At 49.8% G+C, this 27,232-nt stretch overlaps 1 protein-coding gene across 6 annotated transcripts in view; it reads left to right on the plus strand.

Moving 5' to 3' along the window:
- The window catches only part of TBC1D16 (TBC1 domain family member 16), an 89,199-nt gene that overhangs the window by 666 nt on the left and 61,301 nt on the right, over positions 1-27,232 (plus strand). For 4 of the 6 annotated variants that reach the window (XM_061392654.1, XM_061392656.1, XM_061392655.1 and 1 more), the window contains exons 2-3: positions 19,174-19,415; positions 22,203-22,800. In XM_061392654.1, coding sequence (XP_061248638.1) covers positions 19,174-19,415; positions 22,203-22,800 — 840 coding nt within the window. Of the gene's footprint in view, positions 1-19,169; positions 19,416-22,202; positions 22,801-27,232 lie in introns of all 6 variants that reach the window. The other 2 variants (XM_061392658.1, XM_061392659.1) reach the window with 1 other exon arrangement.

A 27,232-nucleotide genomic window follows, 5' to 3' on the forward strand; every position in this document is an offset into this window, starting at 1 on the left:
GATCGTCAGAGCACGCGAATGAGAACTTGTAGGGGCCCGCTGTTTGCCGACACAGCCCCCCAAAGTGTGTGTTTCACCCGCACGGGGCGCGCGCTTAACATTCCTGGCCTTGGGGTGGGTGGTCTGGCTGTTTAAGAGCCTCAGGTCATGAAACTCACACCCTTTAGGCCGGAGCTCTTCCTCTTGATCTTTTCTTAAATAATAATAAAAGAAAGGAAGAAAAAATAAAAAGAAAGAAAAGAAAAAAGGAAAAGAAAAAAAACCCCCGGCAATTTAAGATTTCTAAATATAACCTAAGGCACGCTGCCAGAAGCCATGAATCTTGAAATCCTGTTATTCCCACACTCGGAAGTTGGTGTCATATGTTGGCCACAACCTAGTTCAGATTCTATTCAGAAACAGAAAACGACACAATACGTTCACTTTCTTACCATGAAGTTTGTTTTACTGCCTCCTCAAGTTCATAGGAGAAGCCAGGCCAGCCCCTGTGTCTGGTCCCATTGATCCTTCTTTACCACCTGCAGGCACCAATTCCTATGTCTGTAAAGAGGGAACTGGTTCTCAAAAACCAGCCATATGATGGAGCATATTATCAAAGGGCAGGGGCAAAGGCCCAGATTGGAGAATTCCATTCTAAATCTGTCACAGATTGATTAGAAAACTTAAAAAAAAAAAATCTGTGTGTTTGTTTTAGAAATTCCCCCACTGGAAACATCAATATTTAGTTGACTAGCAAACATTAAACACTTTTAAGAACCAGGAAAACTTTTGCAAAGAAAAGATTATTAAAGTGAGAAAGCCTCTTAGTATTAACTGTGAAACTCATTCACCGCCATGTGCTGTTGGTATCGGAAGGCTTGTTCTCTGCTGAGTGCACTTGGCTTGTAGAGCATTTGTGGAGAGCAGAGTCTCAGAATATGACTAAGGAAAGTTCTTGTCAGTGGAATTTTTTAATCCTCCAGCCATGATGATTGTTATGTAAATAGATTCTGATTATTTTGCATGAATTAAACCCATAAAATCAGGAACTGAAGTGATCCCCATTTTACAGGTAGAAACACCGACATTTAAATTCCCAAGTTCATGCATCCCGGAGTGACAGAAATACAGGCCTTGGGCCCAGGATGCTCCAACTCCACTGTACCACACTGTACCACAAAACCACTGTACCACACTGCCTCCCCTCTTGCCCCTACCACTCACATGCGCACATTCTCCCTGCCCTAGGGACTTAGAATAACATGGTTCACTCTGCCAAGTGATTCATAAACATTCGAGAGAGTGGGGACTAACCCATGTCACCACTAGCTGCTAGTATCAATTCAGTTGAGTCTATAAAAAGCCCCCCAGGCCTCAGTGTAAAGGCATCTGAGATGATAGCCGCTGGGTTTGTAGAACCCTACCTACAACTGCTGGTCTCCCTGGCTCAGGTTTTGGGTAGCTCAGGGCATGGGTTTAAAACATGGCCTCCAAATATAGACTGCTGGATTTGAATACCAACCCAGTACATAGGACTGACTTAATGCTACTGTGCCTTGGTTTCTCCATCTGTAAAATGGGAGTAATACAACCTGTCACAAAGTTCTGTTGCAACAGTTATCTAAAGTACCTAGTACCTGGCTCATTCAAAGTTCTTGTTAATTATAAGTGTTTAATTATTATTAATGACCACTGTTTGGATTTTTCACATTTAACTAGATTGGTAAAAATATTTGGTTTTGTTTTTTGGTTCCTTGTATATGTGGTTCATCAGGTGGAAAGCTGATCATAAGCAGAAGTGGAATTCTCCATTTAGATATATTTAGAGTCTTTCTTTTTTTTTTTAGTTTTAAAATGTGGGCATTTATTATTACAAAATCAACTGGTTTGATTTAAAAAACTACTATATTTTAAAATAATACAAATACAAGTTAAAATAATTGTAAACTGTGATTCTTTTGAGTGCAAACAATAGTTACCCAAAGAAGAAATAAAACTTCCTGTGTGCTCAGTTGTTAAGTTGTGTCCAACTCTTTGCGACCCCATGGACTGTATCCCGCCAGGCTCCTCTGTCCATGAGATTTTCCAGGCAAGAATACTGGAATGTGTTGCCATTTCCTTCCCCAGAGATATATTTACACTCTTTATATTGTGGGGTGCTGGGTCCCCCTGGGCCGACCAGGGACCAGGGTGACCAGGTTGCCTGGCCACGCAAATCTGGAGTAGAGATTTTAACTTGTCCCTCCACGTCCGGCCGAGGGTCCCCAGTTTTCTCCACAGGCCTGAATCCTCTCCTATAAAATTAGTGAATTAGCTTCCTACAGTGGTGCAGTTGGGGAGTATGACTTTAAACATGAAGGATCTGTAGCAGTGGAGGTTGGTTTTATTGGTGTACATAGTTATTGTACATTGTTCTATTGTATTTGTATTAGATTGATGAATGTTGATGAGGCCATTGCACAAAGAAAGCACGTACTTCTCCCAGCCCACCCCCACCTCCTCGCAAATGACATAGGGAATCTTTTCCCACTCACTTCCGTGTTGGTGGTTTTGATGCTAGCAACCACCCACGTGTCCTCTGGGCACTTGGTCTTGCATCTCTAATAAATCTGCTTTGATGATATGTGATCTGAAGCATGTCCTTTACTCCATCTTCTGAACCGATATAGCCATCCTCAGAGAGGAGAAATCAGGCACTTAAGACTTGTTAAAAAAAAAAAAAGATCAAGTTCTCCGTCTGCGTGTAGTAACCTCAGTTGTACGGCTAGCACAAGGAAAGAACTGAAAGAACCCAAATGCATTATCCAATCTGAATGGCATGCCCTTCTCTGCCTGAGCCTCCAACGGAGAGTCTTTCCAGGTGTTTAGAGCTGATTGGAGAAGGAAATGGCAACCCACTCCAGTGTTCTTGCCTGGAGAATCCTAGGGACGGGGGAGCCTGGGGGGCTGCCATCTATGGGGTCTCACAGAGTCGGACACAACTGAAGCAACTTAGCAGCAGCAGCAGAGCTGATATACAAGATGAGGGGTCTGTATGGACTCACCTGACTGCATACGGAGATGTGGTAGCCATGCTCATTCTAGATTAGCTCCTATAGAGACCACCATCACCTGGGTGCACCCTGAGCCTGTGTCTGAACCTGCTTGCACACTTTGGTGTTTGCTCTGGTTTTCCACTGAGTGACCCTGAATTCAAGTGGTTGATAAATTGCTTGTTACACTCTCTGGCATTGGAATCAGGACAAAGGACATATCTATCAGATGGCATTTGATACCTTTACGATTTTTCAATTTCTTCTTTTTTTTAATATTCATTTGGCTGTGCTGGGTCATAGTTGCAGCATGTGGGATCTAGTTCCCTGATCCGGGATCGAACCCAGGCCCCCTGCATTAGGAACACAGAATCTTAGCCACTGGACCACCAGGGAAGTCCTGGTTTTTCAGTTTCTAGAGCTAAAATGCTTTCCCTGAGCAAGATCAAGTGTGTTGCATTCCGGGAGTGTTGTCAGTATGTTCTCCCCTAGTTTGATTTCTGTTTTGTGGTGCATTACCTACTCCTTTGCCACAGACACTGAGAACCTCTCTGTGTTAAAGTTTATAGGCGCAATGTACAGGTCAGATGCCCCTCATCCACTTTGTGGTTGGTCAGTGGTTTCCTGGTTGGCTTTACCCTTTTCCTTGCTTTTTGGGTTTAGTCCTTCCTCCGTGTGGATCCTGACTCATCTTTAAGCCTGTTTCTCCTTGCAGGCCCGCCTTCCTTGGCGCGTTGGGGGAGGTGGTTTGAGGGTATTTTCTGTCCAGGGGCATGGGCAGCAGATGGTCTTTCTCTGGACAGGCAGAGGCTTTGGGGTTTTCCAAGGAGTGGGCGATAATCAAAGTGACAACTGGACAGTTGGGAGAGGAAAAACAGCTAAGCAGGCCACCAGATCTTCCCTCACCCTCGTTTCTTTAACTGTCTTCTCCAGTTACGGCCTCTTGAGGGTCCTTTTTCCTTATGGCAGTTGGCCCAGGGCCCCAGCTCTAGGATTTCTGCCCTAAACTTCGTTCCTTCGATTTAACTGCAAGTCGACTGTGTTGTCCTCACTTCAACACAGAGGGCCCCATGCACAGCAGCCCTATTTTTGGGCCACGATCTTTTCCATGTTAATCCTGAATGCAAAATGCAAGTGCAGCAAATATATTTCTCTTCTGCAATGATCCCATAATTTGAACTTAAATGCGAATAAGAAGAGGGGTGATATCAGCTCCCAGGTGTCTTATCTGGGCAATGAGACTGAAGGAGCCCCAACTTCCCCAAACTGTGCACCCCAAAGAAAAGGTTCCTGATCTGCAATATTTATATCACCTATTGAACTGCAAAACTGGATGTTTCCAAAAAGACTGCGGTGCATGTGCCTGGTTCTGGGAGAGAAAATCGGGGCCTCTTGTGAGGTGTATTAGCAGCAGATGTTTTATGAGAGGAAAACATTCCTTGTTTGCATGTGCCTGGCTCGTGTTTAAGATGGCATTACCTTGTCCCTGCTCTGTGTTGATTGGTCTTTGAGGGCAAAGCAGATGAACCAGTTTCTTCTGGTCATCTGGCAGGTGACCAGAGCTCAGAGCAGTTTGCTCCTGAGCAATGTGACAGTGGCAAGTTCGGGGGAAGAATCACCTGTGGGCTTTGCCACACAACACATCCCCCTAAGGGTTCATCAGCCCCACTCCCTACCTGCTTCCCCCTCGCTGCAATGGACAGCTGTCACAGGGGACGTGGGCTGTGGCAGGTGTGCGGGAACTGCCAGATCATGAGCTGCCAGGACCACACTTGTCCTGTTGACCCAGGGTGGCCTTGCGGCAGGGACATGGCACAGAACAGTGAACGGGAGAAGTCTGGGCAGAGCCTCCCTCCTGCCGGATCCAGGCTGCCCTGTTTCTTTCGTCTTCTTAGAAAGGTTCAAGAGGTGTCTGCACCTTTGCTCTATTTGTTCTCCATTTGGGAATTGATGCAGCTTCTTACAATAGCACAGGGGCTTCCCTGGTGGCTCAGTAGTAAAAAATTTGCCTGCAATGCAGGAGAGGTATTGGGTTGGGAAGATCCCCCTGGAGAAGGCAACCCACTCCAATATTCTTGCCTGGGAAATCCCATGAACAGAGGAGCCTGGCGGGCTACAGTCCATGGGGTCACAAAAGGGTTGGACACGATTTGGTGACTAAACCACCACCAGTGCCTTACAGCAGCACAGGAACCAAGGCTCTGGCACTTGTCTGTGCACAGCTTTCCTCTGTCCTGTCCAGCTGTCGCAGAGGCTGGGTCTCCCCTCTGCAACGTCTAGGCCCAGGTTCTCATCATATTGCTTAAAGGCTAGTTGCTCTGAATGGAAGTTTGATGGACAGTGGAGATGGAAAGTCCCCTGGAGAGTTAGAAGTCAGCTCTTTACAGTGTCCTTGGTGTGATGTGGTTGGCAGAAGAGCAGTCCCCAGATGTCCAGATGTTACTTCCTAGTTCTGGGACCTTGTGACTGTATTGGGTCATGTGGCAAAGGGGATTCAAGTTGCAGATGGAATTAAAGTTGCCTATTGGCTGACTGTGATGTGGAGAGATTGTCCTGGATTATCCAGTGAGGCCGTGTCATCACAGGGTTCTTGAAAGTGAAAGACCGGGCCAGAGTCAGTGTCAGAGTGATGCCCTATGAGAAAAACAGCACCTGCACTGCCGGCTTTGAAAGAGAAGGAAGGGGCCATGAGCCAAGGGATGTACGTGGATTCTAGCTGGAAAAGACAGGAGAATGGATTGTCCCTTGGAACCTCAGGAAGGAACCCAGCCCTGCTGACACCTGAGGTTAGCCCAGTGAGACCTGGGTTGACCTCTGGCCTCTGGAACTGCAAGATAATACACTGTGTTGTTGTAAGTCTCTATTTTTGTGGTGACTTGTTACAGTAGCCAATACACTGGGGATAGAAGTGCTTTGTGAAGGAAGCAGGAAGGGAGACTTGAGTCTTTTCTAAAGGATGTCATTTCTGCATCTGTGTTTTGCTCATTTCTGTCTTTTTTGGTGACTTTACCTCCCTATCTAGGAGGACTTTCGCTGGGTCTAAATCACTGAATCTTGGGGAATGAATTTGGGGTAATAGTTTCTTTTTTAAAAAAGAATTCTTCAGGCTTCTTTCGGCTGTGCTGGGTCCTTGTTGCTGTGCTTGGGCTTTCTCTAGTTGTGGCAAGTGGGGGCTACTCTTTGTTGCAACGCACGGGTATCTCATTGCAGTGACTTCTCTAATTGTAGAGCACGGGCTCTAGGCACACGGGCTTCAGTAGTTGTGGTTCACGGGCTTAGTTGTTCCGGGTCATGTGGGATTTTCCCAGACCAGGGATCAAACCCATGTCCCCTACATTGGCAGGCAGATTCTTAACCACTGGGCCACCAGGGAAGGTAATAGATTCTTAACTTTACCCCTGTAAATATTAGCTAGAGGAGAGCCCCACCCCACCACTGCCATGTGGAGTTAAAAAAGCCTCGCTTCCTCTGGGCCGAGTGTCAGTGGCCACGTGGCTCCTGGGGAGGGAGGAGGGAACATGTGTGGTTAACAGCAGGCCTGCTGCTGCCCACTGGCTCCAACCCAGCATGTCAGGGCCAGTTCTGAACAGGGCTGGGAGAGAAGAAATCTGCTATCCTTCCCAGGCCCCACCCTGCTTCTCTTGGGGCTGCTGCGGTTTCTGACATCTCTCTTCTATTGGCACCCTCTCCCCACTCTCCAACCACCTCAAAACCTCTCTCCTCCTGGAAGCAAACTTGAGCTACCTTCATCACCAGTGTGACTTACTCCTGCAAGTCACGGAGGACCAAGAATAGTTCTCAAAGATGTTCTAATTCTTAAGGAGTTGCAGGTTAATAGGAAGAATGACTCCCTAGTCTAGGAGTTTCTGCAGTCTTTTGTTTCATGAGCGTGTGTGTGTATGTGTGTGTGTGTGTTTTCTGAGGAGAGGCCAAGTTGATCTTTTCTTTCAAATTATACAATAGCCTATTTTGTAAAAAATGTGGTCCTACCCAGTGGTTTCCGATGGCTCAGAGCAGCACAGAATTCAACGTGTATTCATACATTGATCAGAGATGGTTAAAAGCCAGCACTGGCATTTTTATTTTATATCTTTTAAAATCATTGCCTTTTTTTGCATACTCAAGCTAATGCACATTCCAGATCTTGGCCTGACTCCATTTCTGTATTCCTTGTGCCAACTGCCAGGTTGGCATCGCTCTCCTTTCCATCAACAAAAACATGGCATTTGGAACTCTACTGAAGATAGCCCTTCATAAAAGGAACTTCTCAGAGATGTCGTGGGCTCAGGAGCTTATAATCTAAGATCAACAATACTGCTAAGAACGTAACCATTTTAAAAGTAAAAATATTAAATGAATGCATTCAAGGAGAATGAGATTTTGTTTTTTTTTTTTTTTTTTTAATCGTTGTCACGGTTCTACCTGGAGCTGTTTCTCTATCCACCCTTCATCTCTCAGGATTTGGGAGAGGATTTATAATATTGGTACGAAGTGCTTTGAGCATCTCAAGCTGCTTTTTTATTTCAATTAACACTGAATCCTTAGTAGAGATGCAAAAAGTCAGATAGCTGTTTCTGACTATAGACATCACTGGTTTTGTGTGTCTCAGGATCTCTGCTGGTAGCAGTTTTAGATTGTACAAGAGGGTCCCCTTGTACAGGTCCTCTCCGTACACCCTCTCCAGGTCCCCACCTCTATCCAGGTAAGGAGGAGAGTCAGACTGGCCCATAGAAAGACCCCAGATCTGTGAAGGGGACCTGGGTGTTCTGCTTGCTCCAGGTTCTGTACCTGGCAACCTTTCCGGAGCACAGTTTTCTGGTCTCCCAGTGGGGTGGGAATCTTTGTTCCCTGCAGGACTCCAGGTCCCAAAGACCCCGGGTATAAACTGCTCTGCACATCTGCTCAAGAACTGTTCAAGGTCATGCATCTTATGGATTCGGGGACATTAGAAGATCTGTCATCGGGTTGCTTGGTCTTTGCCAGGCCCTGGCATTGCTGCTGGCAGCCTGCCCTCAGTGCAGGGACCTGAGCTTCCTTTGTTACCGGCCTCAAGCTCCCTGTCCTTTTCCTTTCCTCCATCCATACCATTCCACTTCATCCTGGCCTCTTTGGCTGCAAGCTTCCTGGTCCCAGACGTTTTTTTTATTTTTTATTTATTTATTTATTTATTTTTTCTTTTTTTTTTCCAGACTTTTTTTAAAAGATTAATATTGTTATTTTTTTAGGGCGGAACGGAGAATCTGTACACCCTCTCCAGGTTCCACTATTATTACTATTTTTTCCCTGTGATAAAGTACACACAGCAGATTTTGAATACTGAACACTTTGAAGCACATAATTCTACAGCATTAAATGTATTCTCATCCTTGTGCGGCCATCACCCCCATCCATCTCCAGGACTCTTCCCTCCCCTCCACCCGGGCCACTCCTCTGGCCGGGAGCTTTTCTGCATACCTGTTCCTACTCCTCCCAATGGCTCCTTCCAAACAGCCTCCGTCATCCCAGTCCACGGTGCAGGGGTCAGGCCCTTGATTAGCTCTGCCTCCCTTCCTACCAGTCTCTCCTCCATTTTATGGGTCCCTAGGCATTGGGTCCCATCACTTCATGGGAAATAGATGGGGAAACAGTGGAAACAGTGTCAGACTTAATTTTGGGGGGCTCCAGAATCACTACAGATGGTGATTGGAGCCATGAAATTAAAAGACGCTTACTTCTTGGAAGGAAAGTTATGACCAACCTAGACAGCATATTCAAAAGCAGAGACATTACTTTGCCAACAAAGGTCCATCTAGTCAAGGCTATGGTTTTTCCAGTAGTCATGTATGGATGTGAGAGTTGGACTGTGAAGAAAGCTGAGCACCGAAGAATTGATGCTTTTGAACTGTGGTATTGGAGAAGACTCTTGAGAGTCCCTTGGACAGCAAGGAGATTCAACCAATCCATTCTAAAGGAGATCAGTCCTGGGTGTTCTTTGGAAGGACTGATGCTAAAGCTGAAACTCCAATACTTTGGCCACCTCATGTGAAGAGTTGACTCATTGGAAAAGACTCTGATGCTAGGAGGGATTGGGAGCAGGAGGAGAAGGGGACAACAGAGGATGAGATGGCTGGATGGCATCACCAACTCGATGGACATGAGTTTGGGTGAACTCCGGGAGTTGGTGATGGACAGGGAGGCCTGGCGTGCTGCAGTTCATGGGGTCGCAAAGAGTCAGACATGACTGAGCGACTGAACTGAACTGAACTGGACGCATCAGCCCCCCTCTGGGCTGGCAATGACCCTTTTCCTTGGCCTGAGCCCCAGCCCTGACGTCTTTGAAGGATCGCCTCCACCATCTCCTTCAGAGCCGTGACCCTTGTGTAGTGCACCCCAGAAAAGTTCCAGCTGCCCCTCCTGTTGGCTGTGATGTGGACCCTGCTCTGGAGCAGTCATGTGCTCCCCACGGACCCCAGGAGTGTACCTTGGAGGAGACAGGGGGCCCTTCCCAGGCTGCCCCCCTGTCTCGGCTTGGCTCCAACTCCTGCCCCGCCCCCAGCCTGTTGAACCCTCTGGGGGCTCCTAGTTAGGACATAGCCTCAGGGTCAGGAGAGGGTGGCAAGTGTTCAGAGGGTGCCCATGGGAGCTGTAGGTGCGGCTTGAAGGTGGGATTGGCCCCAAGGCCAAGACTTTTCCTCTCTAAGGCCAATCACTGAAGCCTGAGAGCCTGCAAGCAGAGGGGCTGGGAGAGGAACGTGATGTGGGCTCCGCCGGGAGACAGCTGGTCAGGGGAGTGGGGGGGCAGGCCCTCCTCATCCCCACCCTGCTCCACCGAACCCTCTTCCCAGTGCTCCCCCAGCCTCTGGCCTTCTAACTCCTCACCAAGCCTGTCAGAAGCCCAGGCGTGTGCTCTGCTCCGGACACAGCTTCCCCTTCAATGGTCGACACAGAGGAAATGATTCCGGCAGTGGACATTGAAGGGCCAGGACAGCCCGATGTTAGAAATCTAGGCGGGGGACTTAACAGTAGTACAAAGGGGCCCGCTGCTTCCCAGGGGTCTGGTCGGGTGGATCTGCTGCTGCTGGTGCTGCTAAGTCGCTTCAGTCGTGTCCGACTCTGTGCGACCCCAGAGACAGCAGCCCACCAGGCTCCCCCGTCCCTGGGATTCTCCAGGCAAGAACACTGGAGTGGGTTGCCATCTCCTTCTCCAATGCATGAAAGTGAAAAGTGAAAGTGAAGTTGCTCAGTCGTGCCCGACTCTTAGCGACCCCATGGACTGCAGCCTACCAGGCTCCTCCATTCATGGGATTTTCCAGGCAAGAGTACTGGAGTGGGGTGCCATTGCCTTCTCCCCGGGTGGATCTAGGGACCCTAAAGGAGCTGGACACTGCTCTGCACATGTGTGGCTTATCTGTGAAGCAGGAGCCACATGGCTCTGATCATAAACCTTTCCACCACCCCGGGGTCATAGGGACACCCCTGAGGGACAGGTGGGGACACGAGGAGCTGCTCCCAGCCAGCCCACTGTTCGTCAGGTCTCGTTGCCAGACCAGTGGGCACTGAAGCCCAGGGGCCTCCTCGCAGGAGGTCTCTGAAGGCCATTCTCCAGGCTGGCTCCTTCTGTTTCGCATCCCTAGACACAGAGCTGCACGTTCCTCTACTCTGGGTAACACGTGGGCCCAAGCCACGTTTATTAACCCAGTGACAGGTGCTGGGCTGCGGGCAGGGGACAGGCCTTCTGCAGTCTTGAATCCACCCAACACTTAACATCCAACTGGTGACACACCAGAGGAGGCGGTGGGGGAAGGCCCTGGGCAGCCACTGACATGTCATTAATTGTGCTGATAACAGCACAGCCTGAGCAGCAGAGGGGCTGGTCTGCCTCCTGTCAGAGCCCGATTCTCTGCCTTCCTTGGGGGTTCAGGGGAGTAGTAGGTGAATGGTTCCCAGTCTCACATGGTGATGGTGGCACCTGGGTGCCCCCTCCCGCAGATCTGCTGGGTCAGAGTGTAGGGATTTGTCCTCCGAGTTTCTTAAAGCCCCCTGTTTTGGAGAAGCACTTCATCAGGTAACCTTAGAGCCTCTGGACATCGGTGCTGTTCTGGACAAGCCCTGCTCTCTTAGCAGCTCTGCTCGATTTGGGGCAGCTGCACCCCAAGGGCGCTGTCCTGAGCTTTGTGCGGGGAGGGCCTCCATTCTCATCCGGGAGGTGGAGGCCTTTCAGCAACTGTGCTCTCTGGGATTCTTTTCCTTCCCTCTCTTCCGACAGGGTAGGGGTAAACTCAGATTTATGTTCACCAGCTGGAGGACTCGGATAGAACTGCCAAGTTAGGAATCTGCCAACACGGATGGTAGGAGCAGAATAGAAATTCACACCAAGCAAGGAACCCAACCTCTGCGGACTCGTGTGTTGCCTGGCTTCCCTATGGAGGTTGGCCACCAGACACAAGCTGTGACTGTGGAGCTGGGGGGCACTATGTAACAGGCGATTGTCACTCTTGGCCTGGGTGCAGGTGAGGGGCCCCTGGCAGGCCCCGCTGGGTGAGGCATTCTGGATACATGGGCCTTGCCTTCTAAATAGCAACAAGCCATCTCTTTCAACAGAAGCAAAATAAGGCAGTAAGGGGGATTCCAGGGGAAGGGACTGTAGGGGGTGGGGATGTGGGCAGGCAGGGCATGTTTGGAGAGCTTGCTCTGGGCTCCTTGCTTTGGCCCAGATGAAGAAGCTGTGGCTGGCGGATCCTGAGAAGGACTGCACTGGCTGGGTGCAGTCACCATGTCAGCTGCCTATGAGCAGAGCCTGGTTTACGGTACACCCGGGGGAGCTGCCAGTCCCCACAGAGGAGAGGGGCTTCCATGATCGATGGTGTGAAGGGAAGGCCATCGAGTTTCTGAAATTTACTGTAACGGTGGTGCTGCAGTGGAGTGGGGGTGGTTGCTGGGGAAAGAGGTTAACATGACCCTCCCCTTCCCCCATATCCCCCTCCCCCACCTTTTTAAAATTTCTCATAAGTTTGTATATGACAAGTATCCAAGTTTTATTAAGCTTTAATTGATCTCCCTATTTTTTAATCAAATAATAGTATACAATAAAAATGGGAAATAGTGATAAAAACAACACAAACACTCATTCAATGAGCTGGTGAATGTGTGATTTTTTTCAGGTAAATGTATACTTTGAATTAGACTTTTTGAAATATCAGAAGTAGTTCATTGAAAATGGAACCATAAGAAAATTAGATGAAAATATAAGCCAACAATTAATGGATTTTTGGCTTGGGAAGAATGATATAAAGTGTAAAACTGATAAAAAGAAATCACTAAGGGAAAGTTACCATCGGTTTGCCTAGATGTTTAAAACGTCTGTATTTCAAAATAGGTAACACGATTTAAAGGCAAACAACAGATTAGGGAAAATATACATACAGCAAAAGATTAAGATTAAGATCTTTGCTATATAAATATTTCTTTCCTATCAATAAGGATTCCGACACCCCAGCAGAAATATTGGCAAAGTACACCAATAGACAATTCACAGGTAGAACACAAATGTTTAATACAAATAAGGCAACCCACTCAAGCAAATGGATTATCAGAAAACCATTTTGCAATGACCAAATTAGCAAAAAGTCAAATCCCTCAAAACTCGGATACCTTTTTAGAAATCCACTGGGCATTATATCAGTTTGGCCTCCCAAGGAAATAGCAATCCCAGAAATTAACCTAGGAAAACAGAATACAGATGAAGATTTCTGCATAAAAATGTGAAGTTTATTATTTAGGTAGCCACTATTTGGAAGACAAATATCTGGTGACGGTGGCTGGTTCAAGGATGGTGCATTCTTGTAATATATTTACAGCGGTTAAGATGGAGGGTTGACATTTTGGATTTTTTAATTAGTTAATAATATGGTGTATTAGTTTTCTGTGACTGCCATAAAAAGTACCACAAACTGGGTGTCTTAAGCAACAGAAATCAGTTTTCTTACAGTTTCAGAGTCAGGAGACCTGAGATTTTGAAGGGTTGGTTCCTTCTGAGGCCTCCCTCCTTGGCTTGTAGAGAGTTGTCTTCATGTTCACGCTACATTCTCCTTGTATACCTGTGTCTGTCTCCAAATGTCCTCTTTTTAAATGGCACCATGGACTTCCCTGGTGAACCAATGGCAAAGACTTCAAGATCCCAATGCAGGGGACCTGGGTTTGATCCCTGATCAAGGAACTAGATCCCACAGGCTGCAACTAAAGACCTTGCGTGCGGCAACTGAGACCTGGTGCAGCCCAATAAACAAATATTCTTCAAAATAATAATAAAATAAAGGACACCAGCCACTGGATCAGGGCCCACCCTAATGACCTAATTCTGACTTGATTATCTCTATATAGAAGCTACTTTCAAATAATGTTGAATTATAAAGTGTAGGGGCTTCCCTTGTGGCTCAGATGGTAAAGACTCTGCCTGCAATGCAGGAGACCTGGGTTCGATCCCAGGGTCTGGAGAAGGGAATGGCAATGCACGCCAGTATTCTTGCCTGTAGAATTCCACAGACAGAGGAGCCTGGCAGGCTACAGTCCCTGGGGTTGCAAAGAGTCAGACACGACTGAGCAACTAGCACACACACACACATGAAATGTGGGGGTGAGAACTTTAATATGAATTTTAAGGGGACACATTTTTGCTTCTAACACATGGAAAAATATGTTATAACAGAAAGCAAGATATGATATAATTCCAGTAGGTGGTTTTGTTTTGTTAAGATAGACACAGAAGATAGTAGAAAATACACAGATATTTTTGGGTTGTTGTGAGTTCAGGGACATGTGTTCTTTATATTGACACTTCTCTGAACACTTTTCATAATTAAAAAAAGAAAAAGCTTTAAAAAAAATAGGTCAAGGAGTCTCCACTTCTAGTTTGAAAGAGAGCAGAGATTGGGAACCAGTTTTAATTGAGACGAAATAGGTTCATGAAGGAACAAATACATTGAAAAAAATAAATGAACATTTTCTGAAGAGAGTAAATATTTGTGGCTAATGTTTAACAGACTTGTGGGATCTCCGAGAAGCAGATTATCTCCCACCCTTGAACAGCCTTGCGGGTGGAGCTGGGGAATTGTCCTTGCTTACCCAGGCTGGGTGGGGGCACCTAGGAGCTGGAACTCCAAGCACAGAGGACAAAGTTCTCCCGTCCAGGTGTGTCGCTCACTGAGTGACTTGGGGTGTACAGTACGTGTTTTCTCGTTTGCAAAACTGTGCTGCTAGGACTCGTTTCCCAGGGCTGCAGTGGGATTTCACAGCCGATGTGGGGAAAATGCTATATTGTGAACACTTGTATTTTGGAATCCCCTTCAGAGCTTTCAGCACATTCTTTTGATTATCCTCAACGGTGGCAAACCGTCTTCACTTAAAGATGGTGTGGTTTTTGGAATCAGCTGAGCGTTGTTTGCAGCTCATTCTGGCAGTTAGGGCAATTACACTAAGTATTAGTAATACCATTTGAGGCTCAGAAGGAGGTAGGGCCCCAGCCCTGCCCCAGTCTTGCCCACCCGGAGGCTGTGGGCCCCAGGAGGCCACTAAGCACCTGGACCACGGCTGGTCTGAACCTAGGTGTGCTTATGTTCAAAATATAAACCAGACTCTGGAGATGTAAAGAATGTAAAATAGCTCATCAGTAATTTTTCCATATTGATTACACGCTGAAGTGATACTATTGGGGATATAATGGCTTAACTAAAAACATATTGTTAAAATGAATTTCCCTCATTTCTTTCTTTTTACTTTTTAAAAGTGCAGCTACTAGGAAATTTAAAATTGCATATGAGGCCTCACATTGTATGTCTCCTGGGCAGTGCTGATCTGGAGAGGGGAATTCATTTTCTTGAATGGCTCATTAACTGATCTTGTAATTCTGGAGTGATTCTTGAATTCTAAAAATATTCTAGACGAATGGAATGAAGTCATCATTAGAATTGGAATATAGCTTTATCAGGTGATTAATTGGAAAGAAAACACATATTCTGATGTGTAGGTTCCAGTGTGATTTAAGTTTCGAATCTTGGTCAGATGTTGTGTGTTCAGGCAGGAGAACTCAGTGGTTAAGACAAGGGAGACGCCCCCTCAACCTGGGGAGGACAGAAGGCTTCCCCAAAAGTTGGCCTGGAGGGGGTTTGGGTAGCAAGGAACAGCCCTACCCTGAGTCTCCAGAAAGTGGTCTGAGCCAGGGGTTGGCCACGTGTAGCCCGTGAACCAAATCCAGCCTTCTGCCTGTTTTGTACGGTGCACGGGCTAAGGCTGGTTCTGACATTTGTTTTTCATAATTTTATTTATTGAGTTTATTTTTGGCTATGCTGGGTCTTGGTTGCTGCGAGGGCGTTTCTCTAGTTGCAGTGAGCAGGGGCTATTCTCTCGTGGTGCATGGGCTTCTTCTCAGTGTAGTGGCTTCTTTTGCTGTGGAGCATGGGCTCTAGGGCGCTCGGGCTTCAGTAGTTACAGCATGTGGGCGCAGTAGTTGTGGTTCCCAGGCTTCAGAACAAGGCTCAGTAGTTGCGGCACACGGGCCTAGTTGCTCCGTGGCATTTTCCCAGATCAGGGATGGAACCCATGTCTCCTGCATTGGCAGGCGGATTCTTTACCACTGAGCCACCAGGGAAGCTTGGTTATGACATATTAAATGATTGGAAAAAATCGAAGGATTTTCCTGTGTGACATCAGAATTATATGGAACTGGCGTGAGTGAAATGAAGTGAAAGTGTTAGTGTCTCAGTCATGTCTGACTCTTTATGACCCCATGGACTGTAGCCTGCCAGGCTTTTCTGTCCATGGAATTCTTCAGGCAAGAATACTCGAGTGGGTAGCCATTCCCTTCTCCAGGAAATCTTCCAAACCCAGGAATTGAACCTGGGTCTCCTGCATTGCAGGCAGATTCCTTACCATCTGAGCCACCAGGGAAGCAAACAGTCTGGTGGGAGCACAGTCACAGCTGCCTGAGAACTGCCTACTTTCATCCAACAGGGAAGAGTTGAGTAGTCTCCATGGTGACCATTGGGCCCACAGAGCCAAAAATATTTCCTTTCTGGCCCTTTACAGAGCCAGCTTACCATTTCTGGGGCTGAGGGGTCAACTTGATTCTGTAACCCACATTGAAAGTGGGGTCTCAGGCTTGGGGGATGCCTGAGAAGGGGTGGATTCGGGACCCTGGACATGGCCGAGATGGAGGGGCTTCTGGGATGAGAAGGCAAGGACCCCAGCTGGTCCTGGGTCCCCAGGGCTGGTCCCTTAGGAACTTCAGCAATGACAGAGAAGAGAGTGGTGGATTTCTCTAGGTAAAGGTGCAGGGATGGAAGAGTGGCTCCGGGGGGTGGGGGTGCCATGGAACTGTGTTTGGGAGAGTTAGTAGCCCCAGACATAACTGGAAATATACAGGTAGAGGGGAGATCAGAGCAAGGGGCTCAGAGGAGCAACCAGAGAGCCATAAGGGGCTGAGGATCCAGCCTTCAGCCGCCTGGTCCCAAGACATTGAAGGAAATTAGCGCCAAGACCACCCCTCCCTTGCTGAGCCAGATGGCCCCCTCGTCCCTGCCATCTGCCCCAAGAAACTGTCCAAGCACTGGACACAAAGAGAACTCCATTTAGGGACCATCCTAAATCAGCCCTGGATTTAGGGGTAAGTGTACAAAATGCAGAAAGTGCGAAGAACGATATAATTTACCCTGAGAACCTCCTGCAGTTGATAATTTAAAAAAACTTTATTGTGGTAAAATATACATGACACAGGGAATTCCCTGGTGGTGAGGACTCTGGGGTCTTAACCATTTTCAAGTGACAGTTCAGCAGCACGGGGGACATTTGGGTCTATGTTGTGCAGCCATCACCAGCATCCATTTCCATAACTTCTTCATCTTCCCAAACAGTAACTCTCCCCATTAAACTCTAACTCCCCAGCCCTCACCCAGCCCTGGGCACCCACCCTTCTGTGCTCTGTCTCTGTGTGTTTGACTGTCCCAGGCACCTCATGTAAATACAGTATCTGTCCTTCTGTGACTGGCTGGTTTCACTGAGTATGTCCTCAAGTTCCATCCATGTTGTAGCAAGTGTCAGAATTTCTCTCCTTCTGAAGGCTCAGTAATACCCCATCATGTGGGCAGACTCTGTTTTGTTTATCTATTCCCAGTCAATGACTTTATCATATTGGCTTCAAGTCTTTTTTTTGTTTCTTTCTCTGAGAGTTGGAATTGCAGCCCATCTGCGACACTCCCATTCCAGCCACCTCACCCTTTGAGGCTGGCCTGCACCCTGCCCAGTGTGGCCTGGGTCTCAGACCAGGAACTAGCTTTCCAAACATCTGTTCATTTACACAGATGACATCTTGCCCATGGTAGGCACTCCCAGCTTGGTAGGCAGCCTTCATGAGCTCCATGGACAGGAACATTTGGTTGGTTCACATAGCTGCTGCCTGGGCTTCTGTTTCGTTTTTGCTGGAATTAACATTGCTTTTGCCAGTGTGTCAGGTGTTAGGTTTTCATTTCATGTTCTCAGTCCCTCCGTTTCCTCTTCTGTGAATCGCCTGCTTTTTCAGTTGGGATATTGCTCCTTTTTGCGGGGAGTCTTTAGGAGTTCTGTATATGTTCTCAAGCTGATTCTTTGATTCCTAGTTTATTTTTTTTAAAGAATGAGTTGGGTGTTAACTCGAGTCCTTTGTCTATCACTTGTGTCCCCTTCCCAGCAGAGGCGGCCAGCATGTGTTAGGACAAGAGGTTGGGCTTTGGGATGATGATACATGGGTCAGGTGAGGATGGAGAAGACCTGGAGGGGTAGGAAGGAAGAGGGATAACCAGGACACCCCCTGGGAAGCAGAGGGCTGAGAACCTTAGGAAGGAATGGACACAGTGGTGAACCCTGAGCAGAAAAAGCCTGGAGGTTTCCCTGGTGGCTCAGATGGTAAAGAATCTACCTGCAATGCAGGAGACCTGGGTTTGACCCCTGGGTTGGGAAGATCTCCTGGAGGAGGGCCTGGCAACCCACTCCAGTATTCTTGCTTGAACTGTGGTGTTGGAGAAGACTCTTGAGGGTCCCTTGGACAGCAAGGAGATCAAACCAGTCGATCCTAAAGGAAATAAGTCCTGAGTATTCATTGGAAGGGCTAATACTGAAGCTGGAACTCCAATACTTTGGCCACCTGATGTGAAGAACTGACTCATTAGAAAAGACCCTGTTGCTGGGGAAAATTGAAGGCAGGAGAAGGGGATGACAGAGGATGAGATGGTTGAATGGCATCACCGACTCAACAAACATGAGTTTGAGCAAGCTCCGGGAGTTGGTGATGGACAGGGAAGCCTGGCGTGCTGCAGTCCATGGGGTTGCAAAGAGTCAGACATGACTGAGCGACTGAACTGCTGTAGGAACAAGTTCCTCTGCTGCTGCTGCTGAGTAGCTTCAGTCGTGTCCGACTCTGCATGACCCCATAGACGGCAGCCCACCAGGCTCCCCCGTCCCTTCGATTCTCCAGGCAAGAACACTGGAGTGGGTTGCCATTTCCTTCTCCAGTGTATGAAAGTGAAAAGTGAAAGTAAAGTTGCTCAGTCGTGTCCGACTCAGCGACCCCATGGACCGCAGCCCACCAGCCTCCTCCGTCCATGGGATTTTCCAGGCAAGAGTACTGGAGTGGGTTGCCATTGCCTTCTCCAACAGGTTCCTCTAGACCAGTCCTTTTGTAGGAGGTGGACACTTTGGGCTTGTGGGATCTTAGTTCCCAACCAGAGATTGAACTTGGGCCCACAGCAGTGAAAGTGCCCAGTTCTAACCACTTCACTGCCAGGGAATTCCCTAGACTGGTTCTTCATGGGGTGATTTTGCCTTCGAAGGATATTTGCAATGCTGGAGACATTTTTGGTTGTCATAGTGGAAACGGGTGCTAGTGGAATCTGGTGAGTCGAGGCCACGGATGCTGTAAAACACCCTACAAGGCACAGGACAGCCACCACCACTAAGAATGGCCCAGCCCCGAGCATCCGTCACGCCACAGTTGAGAACCCATTTCCTCTGTATGGCCTTGTGCTAGCAGGACCCCTTCCGTGGTTGCATAGCTTCCGTTTACGCTTACTGGTGTGGGACACGATGCTGCCCCAGGAATGCCCCGTCCATGTTGATGACCTTGGGCCATGCCTGTCCTCTCTCTTCCTCCCCCAGGCAGGTCTGGAAGAGCCCCATCTGGGCCCAAGTGTGCGGAGGATGGAAACACTGCCTCGGCAATGTCTCTGGGCCGCCTCCTTCGCCGGGCCTCCTCCAAAGCCTCGGACCTCCTGACCCTCACCCCAGGTGGTGGCGGCGGCAGCGGGCCCCCCTCCGTCCTGGATGGGGAGATCATCTACTCCAAGAACAATGTCTGTGTGCACCCCCCAGAGGGGCTGCAGGGGCTGGGGGAACACCACCCAGGTGAGTCCGGTGCAGGGAACGTGGGGTCACGGGCTGGGAGAAGAAGGTTTGGGGTCCAGGCCCGGGGAGAGCTGGCTGATCTCTCTGAAGTTAGCAAGCTCCTGCATCACTTCCCTGTTTGCCCTAATTTCCCCATCTGGGAAGCACACCAGTGACATTTGACTCACGGAGGGGAGGCAGGACGGTCGAAGGGGAATTAGCTGTGTTTGCAATGGAAGAGGGCATTCATGTATACAGGGCTGCTGTGAGAGGGCTGCTGGGAGGCGGGAGCCCCCCGACTGCAGGGAGGGAAGTGGGGCATCGTCTTCTTCAGGAAGCTGTCTGGTGGGGGGGATTTCCCCCAGGCCCCCTTGAGTGTGGGTGGGAACACAGCCCTCAGGTCAGGCTTGGTGGTTTCATCCCTTCCTGCAGCCCAGAGTGTGGGATGAGGACCGAGCAGGTTGTGAAGCAGGCCTGGGATGCTGGGGACATGGAAATCATTGATCCTGTGCACCCTTTGTGCTTAAATCCACTGTTTCGAAATGGGGGAAGGAAGCTCTTCGCCTCTGCACAGATGGAGATGGAGAGTTCTTTCCTGGCCCTCCACACCAGAGCCTGGAGTTACCAGTCCCTCTGGGCTGTTGGAGGGACACTCCAGTTCTGTGGCTGTCCCGAGTCCCAGGAGTGGGCAACTCTTCCTGTGGTGACAGTGACTTTGCAATCTTTTGCCAAGCCTCAGAGAAGGAGACTGCATTTTTTTCCAGGGCTCCAGTTGTATTCTGAGCCCCCAGATAGCAAGCTCTCTTGTGCACTAAGGGAGTGGGCACAGATTCTCTTAGGAGTGTCACTGATTGTGACTGTTCTTGGGCAGGGAACCTGGGGGTGTTAGACCTGGTTAGCGCACCACCCACACCTGAGTTCCTCAGCCCTGCTGCTTCCAGGAAGCATCCAAAAGATGGATTAGTGATACTAGAAGCCTGTGTGGTCCTTTGTTATTTGTGCAAATGTACAAGATAAATGTATTGCTTTATTTAATTTGTACAACAATCTCATGAGAATGCCAGAGCCTGGGCAGGCCTCTCTCTTAGAGAAGGAGGCTGGTGTTCAGAGGAGCTCCCCAATACCAGCCAGAGTAGAGGCAGAGCGAGGGCAGGCCCTGGGCTCTTCCTGAGGCCTCTCTAGGCTGCTGAAGGGTGCTTCTGGGTCCCCAGTTCCCGTGCACCTGCAGCCTGGCTGCAGCCCACCCGCGTCCAGACAGAAAGTCTCACATCAGACGTCAGTACATTTAAAAATGACAAGTTACAATCAGATCTGGGCACTTCACTGCATACAAATTAGGTGTCAACAAAGTACTGAATAAATAAATTTATTTTTAAAAAGACAAAAAGTTTAACTTATGCTAATGAACTCTTCGGAAAGTATTCTGTCGTTCTGCCTTGATAAGCATGTCTTTACAGTGGACAGTTAGGTACAGATTTAGAGTCATCAGACCCTCCAGGTTCCAAAGCAGGAGAGCTGACTTCCAGCCCCAGCTCTTTCCTGGATTATAAGGACCCCGAGCCTTCTCCAGGGGACATCATAGGTCAGGCGGAAAGTCCTGAGCAGGTCCTAGAAGCAGATTCTGAACTGGGAGGGTGAGGGATTCCAAGGTCCTGGTCCCTGAACTGTGCTCTAGAAGGCTGAGTGGCATGTTGCCTTGCCCCTGGGGATGCCTGACCACGGGCCCAAATTCCGAGGACTCGGGGGCCGGGAGCAGAGGTCCTAGGCCTGGGTCTGAGGGTGTTGCATGTTCTGGGCATAAAGCAAAAAGAAAAGCCACAGCCTTTGAAGGGCTTCTGGTATCATCCTTGCCTGATGGGAGGCAAGGGAGAGGGGGCCAGAGGTCTCTGGGTCCCTTCCCAACCCAAAGCCATGTGGAGACACTTGACCTCTCCTGAACATTATTCTTCTGGACAACTGGTTGGCAACCCCTGAATTCCCCGCTGTTGTGGAAGTGGGAGCTGGGCTAAGGATTCTGGGTTGGGTCAGAGCCCTGCGGCATGACAGGGGCCCCAGCTCCTGCCCCAGGGGCTTCTCAGAGACCCAAAGGCCTGGGAACCTTGGTGCCATAGGCCTAAGAGTCAGGACATCCCAAAATGGCAGGTGTCTCAGGAGGAAAGACCAACTTCCTCCCAGACTGAGCATTCAGGGGCCCTAAGAGCCCACCCATGTGCTGCTGGCCTCAGAGAACTGCTCTTCTCTTCTTTGTCAGCAATCCAGGACATGACATTGAAGATGGCCCTCCTTCCAAAAAGCAGTGTTAAAGAAGAGATGCTGAGAAGCCTCAGCCGACAGGGAAAGGCCCAAATGCTACTCATCTTGGATTTATCTTTTGTGTGACATAGCAATAAAGTCTGCAGCCCGGGTCCCTCCTAAGATTGCAATGAAGCTGGTGGTATTTCTGGGTCCCTGGGCGCCTCCCCAGCCACCTGGGCTCATCTGGACCGGGAGGCTGATGGAGGCAAGGGAGCCCTGGGGCCCCCAGAGCCGTGGACAGGGTGGGGCTCTGAACAAGAGGAGGAGGGAAGGCACAGGACAGACTGCTGCTTGAGGGCTTGCCCCCCCGGATCTGCTTAGTGTGTGTGCTTAGAAAACGCCCACAGCTCTCATTCATCCTGAGTTCAGCTGTATCCCTCAGGTGTGTTTTCTTAGGGCTGGGCTGCACAACCCCACAGTTTTACTCGCCCAGGTGTGGTTTCGGGAAGAAACCAGCTAGAGGCACTTGGTACATGGCCCTCCCTAACCGTCTGTGCTCCTGACCCCTCATAGGCTACCTGTGCTTGTACATGGAGAAGGATGAACTGCTGGGGGCCACTCTCATCCTCGCGTGGGTCCCCAACTCCCGGATCCAGAAGCAGGACGAGGAGGCGCTGCGCTATATCACCCCCGAGAGTTCCCCCGTGCGCAAGGCACCCCGCCCTCGGGGCCGGCGTGCCCAGAGCTCAGGGGCCCCCCACCAGCCATCCCCCACGGAGCCCAGGTCCACCCTGATCCCCAGAGACGAGGACATCCTGGTGGTGGCCCAGAGCATTCGAGACACCGAGTGTGTCAGCCCTTCGCCCGAGGACGGGGAGAAGCTGGCCCCGGGCTTGGGGACAGACGGCCCCCTCCCGGCCTTGCCACCGGCCCACAGCGACTCAGGAATCTTGTCAGCAGTCAGTTCGCAAGACGGGACGGAAGAAGGCCGGGAGCCCCAGCCCGAGGTGGGCGAAGAGGAGGGTTCCTTGGAGCTGTCGGCTGAGGGTGTGAGCAGGGCCAGTTCCTTCGACTCGGACTCAGAGGCCTTCTCTTCGCCCTTCTGCCTCTCACCTATCAGCACCGCCCTCGCGGAGAGCAGCAGCTCCGTGTTCCTGGAGAGCGAGAGCGGGTGAGTTCCCCACTGCCCCCTGCGTCTCTGGGGCTGAGAGCAAGGGCCTGTGTCCCTGCTCTGCTCACTGAGTGTGGAGGACACCTGCATGCCATCCCATGGGTGCCAGAGTGCCTTCACTTCATGCCACCCCAGGGGGTTGTGAAAGACACACAGCCTGGGCTGGGGGGCTGGGACTTCCCTCTTCCTTCTCTCCCCTTCCCTAGGACTAAACCTTCCCAGCCAAGTCTGACCAGCCCCGTACCCCAGTCCAGACCCCCCAGGACCAGGCCTCAGCGTCCTGGCGTCTTCTATGCTCATCACTGGAGGGACTGAGATGGTCCGTCAGGCAAACCCAGGCAGGCCAGGGTGGCGGCAGAAGGCTTGTGGGGGAGGCCTGGTCCCCAGCCAGGCTCTGTGCTCTGCCTGGGGCCAAGCCAGGCTCGGAGCCTGGCCCGCCAGAGGGGCCCTTAGCCTTTCTACTTCTCACACCCTCAAGCTATAAGAGGCTGGAACGCAGCCCCAGGGGGAAGTTGGCAGCGTTTACTGTACAGCTGAGAGCCCAGGGGAACCAGATGCCTGGGCACATTAGCGGGCTCACTTTACTTGCCACACACACGCGGGCTGGGAGGAGCAGCAGTGAGATGTTGCCTGAAGGGGGAGGGTTATCATAATGTCATATGGTGTCGTTGTTAGGGGGCCTCGGGGCCTCCCAGAGGTGGGCGCGCACAAGGCTCACGAACCACAGGCTTGGGCTAACTCAGAGCAGCCGGGGCAGGCGTGGGATGGGCAAGCATGAGACTTCTGCAGCCCCTTCTCATGCTTGGCTGTGGTCCTTGTTCTCATTAATTTCCAGGCTAATGATGGTGATGACAGTAAGTACTGACGTTAGTCAGCATGTAATTCTTGAGCTCATGATGTGAGCTGGGCATGTGATCAGTGTGGATGTCTGGGTTTTGCCTGGGTGCAGGGCTTGTGGGCCATGGATTAATTCTTTTTAGGTTCACAAGAACCCCAAACCCTGTGACGTAGGTGCTCACATCACCTTCTGTGTGTCGAAGGGAGAAGTAAGGCTCAGAGAGGTTAAGGAACTTGCTGGAGGTCACCCAGCCAGTTCAGGAGCTGAGCCAGATTTGAACCCTGCTGGGTTTACAACGGACCTAGAGCAATAAGGTCACAGGAACTGATGTGAGAAAAGGAACAGGATGGAGGAATGTGGAGCGCTTTGCTGGTTTCAGAGGGAAGGAATTTGAGACGAATTCTTTCCTGTTTTCTTCCCCAGTAAGATGTGGTCCATTAAAGCCCAAGGGTGAACTGATAACATTCTTCTCGCATACTGAAGCGTGCCATGTAAGGGAGCGGTCAGTCAGCTGCAGCCAAGGACTCCAGTGCCCCATGAGATTCCCTGAGCCGTGTGCCCGTTTCCCACTAGGGAACCAGGCTCAGAAGGAAATTTGAAGCCCTGCCTGAGTCCCGCTGCCAGTGGGGCTCTGTCAGAGCTCCCCCTGGTGGTGCCACGCTGCCAGTTACTCCTCATCAGCCCTTCTCAGCCACTTTCTGTCTCTATGGATTGCCTGTTCTGAACATTTCACGTCAATGGGATCATGCAACTTGTGTCCTTTCGTGTCTGCCTCCTTTCACTGAGCATAATGTTCTCAAGGTGCATCCAAGCGTGTCAGGACTCCATTCATTTTTATGACTGGCTAATACTCCCAGCAATTTTCACCTCCTGTTGGATTTGGGAACATTATCCTGTACCGCGTGCAGACTCCTAACCTGAAGCTGGGTGCCATCTGTCAGGTGTGGGAGTTTGGCTGTCCCGTCATGAGTCCTTTCTGTGGTCATGCTTTGGAAACCCAAGTTACATCTTCCAGACCCCTGTTCCACCCAATTTAGCTTAAGGTTCATGTTTCTGCTTAGAGCTGCAGGGCATGCTGGGAAGGAAGACTGTAGTGTCGTGAGGGAGATCCCTCCCTTACTGTGGAGCCTCAACAATTCCATATTGCTTGCTTTTCTGGCTCAGTCTGTCCAGTTCCGCCAAGGCTTTGGGCTGGGGCAGGATGGCCATGAACGAGGTCCCCCTCCCTGCCTCCTGGGAGCGTGTGCTTCAGTCAGGGGCTGATGTGAAAACAGACTGTTTTTGAGATGCAATGTGAGAGGTATTACATGGAGGCACCCTAGTTCCTGACCCAGCCACGCTTGACAGGTTGCTGAAAGTTTAAAAAAAATAAAAAAGCAACTGTGGATTTCAAGAGGGACTGGGTGGCCCTGGACTCTGCATTTTCTGCCTGGCTGCTCCTGCTTCTTTGCTCCTGGAGTTGAGTTGTGATTTTCTCTCCCCACCACATTCGAGATCTGAAAGCAAAGCTGGAGTGTCTCCGCTCCCTCCTGCCCCCCACCACCCTACAGCTCCCACCCAGTGATGGGCCTGAAATCTGGACTAAATGGTCAGTAGCACAGGGTGCTATAGAGCAAGGCTTCCCAGCCCAGCGAAAAATGAGAATGCCCCAGCAGCTTTGAAGGTCCCTGATTCCCAGGCCCACCCAGACTGATTGAACCAGAATGACTGGGGTGGTGCCTGGGCATGGGCAGGGTTTGGAGACCCTCTCCAAGGGTCTCCAAAGTGCTACCGCGCTTGAGAACCACTGTTGTGATAAGGGGAGCTTCCCTCATAGCTCAAGTGGTAACGAATCTGCCTGCAATGCAGGAGACCACGGTTCAATTCCTGGGTCAGGAAGGTCCACTGGAGAAGGGATAGGCTACCCACTCCAGTATCCTTGGGCTTCCCTTGTGGCTCAGCTGGTAAAGAATGTGCCTGCATTGCAGGAGACCTGGGTTTGATCCCTGGGCTGGGAAAGCCCCTGGAGAAGGGAAAGGCTACCCACTCCAGTATTCTGGCCTGGAGAATTCCATGGACAAAGGAACCTGGCAGGCTACAGTTCAAGGAACACAGAGAGGCACGGGCCTTGTAGAGAGGACATCCGGAGTGAGGTCCTGGAGCACCAGCTTCTGCTGGACCAGACTCCCTACAGGGAGCTTGTCTTTGAGGACTTGAACGTGTTGGTAGTGGCTCCAGGGGCAGAGGCTCTTCATTTAACTGGGAATTGGCTCCCCTCGGGGGAGCAGACAGGCTGGCTCACGGGATCCCTCTAGTGGCAGAACTTAAGAACTACATGTGGAGACTGAGCGTGTGGCTGGGCAAGGGTGGGAGGAGCAGCCCCCCATCTGAGAGTCCCTTAAACATTTTGTGATGTGGCAAATAGTTTACGGAAGGGTCGAGTGGTTAGAATGACAGTGTCCACTTGTGTGCTACCTGTGGGGTTTAGCCAGGCACAGCCTCATCCCTAGATGAGGCCACCTGCCATAGCCACCCCAGCATAGTGATGGCTGGAAATTCTTGACCACGTGAGTGTCCAAAGACTGTTGGGAAGTGGGTGGACAAGGACGGCTATGTGACTGACTTGCCATCATGGACCCTCCTCCCACTGAGGACTGACTTCTACAAGCAGGGTTTAGGGTCTGTGGCTGTCTCAGTCCCATGCCTTCTATACTGTCAGAAGTCAAGGCTTTGGGTCGGGATGAAGGTGAGAATAACCACCAGACAAGATCAGTGGCCAGCCCGTCATTCGTTTATGTCCTGAGAGGTACCTGGTCCAGTCTCTAGGGCTAGTTGGATGAGGATGTTGTATAACAGGACCCCCATGTGGACCCCTACGTGGCATCTCAACTGCCCCCCACCTGGGGAAGTATGTGGTGACATTTATGAACTGATAACACAGCTCCCACTCCCTAAATCAAAAGGTGTCTTCTGGAACTCATCCCAAGAACCAATCTAAATTACAGAAATAAAGTATATTTGCATGAAGATATCCATCTTGCTCTTCTTTATAATGGAGGGGAAAAGGGACGAATCTACAGAAAGAGATGCATCCATTACTGTTCATCATCCAGGTTAAGGGGTTTTATTGGGGGCCTGTGAGCCCCCTGAGGTCTTTCACCACTTCCTGTATGTGTGCTCATGGGTGTTCATTTACCTGAGGAGGAGGCACTTCTGGCCCCAAAGGTGCAGAACCTTAGTACTGCCAGACAGAAGATTGTGCAGTATTAGTAAAGGTTATACATCAGTGTGGAAATTAATGGTGTTTCAGTAACAAAGCAGGTAGCAAATAATGTACACATTTTGACTGAAATCCATGGGAAGGCCTGATGAATGAATGAGGCCATCCAAGCAGCGCTGCCTACTAGAACTTTCCTGATCTGTGCCATCGCGATAACGCCACTGCCTTGCTTACCTGGGGAATACGTGAAAGGTGGCTAGTGTGACTGACAAGCTGAATTTTTAATTTACCTGATATTGATTGAGATAAATTTAAGTGACACATGTGAACACCGTGAGTCATTTTTTTCTTTCTCAAGTTTCAAAAATGTTAGTGTGTGACTATATTAATCATAT

This window comes from Bos javanicus, chromosome 19, assembly GCF_032452875.1.
Source record: "Bos javanicus breed banteng chromosome 19, ARS-OSU_banteng_1.0, whole genome shotgun sequence".
NCBI lineage: Eukaryota > Metazoa > Chordata > Mammalia > Artiodactyla > Bovidae > Bos > Bos javanicus.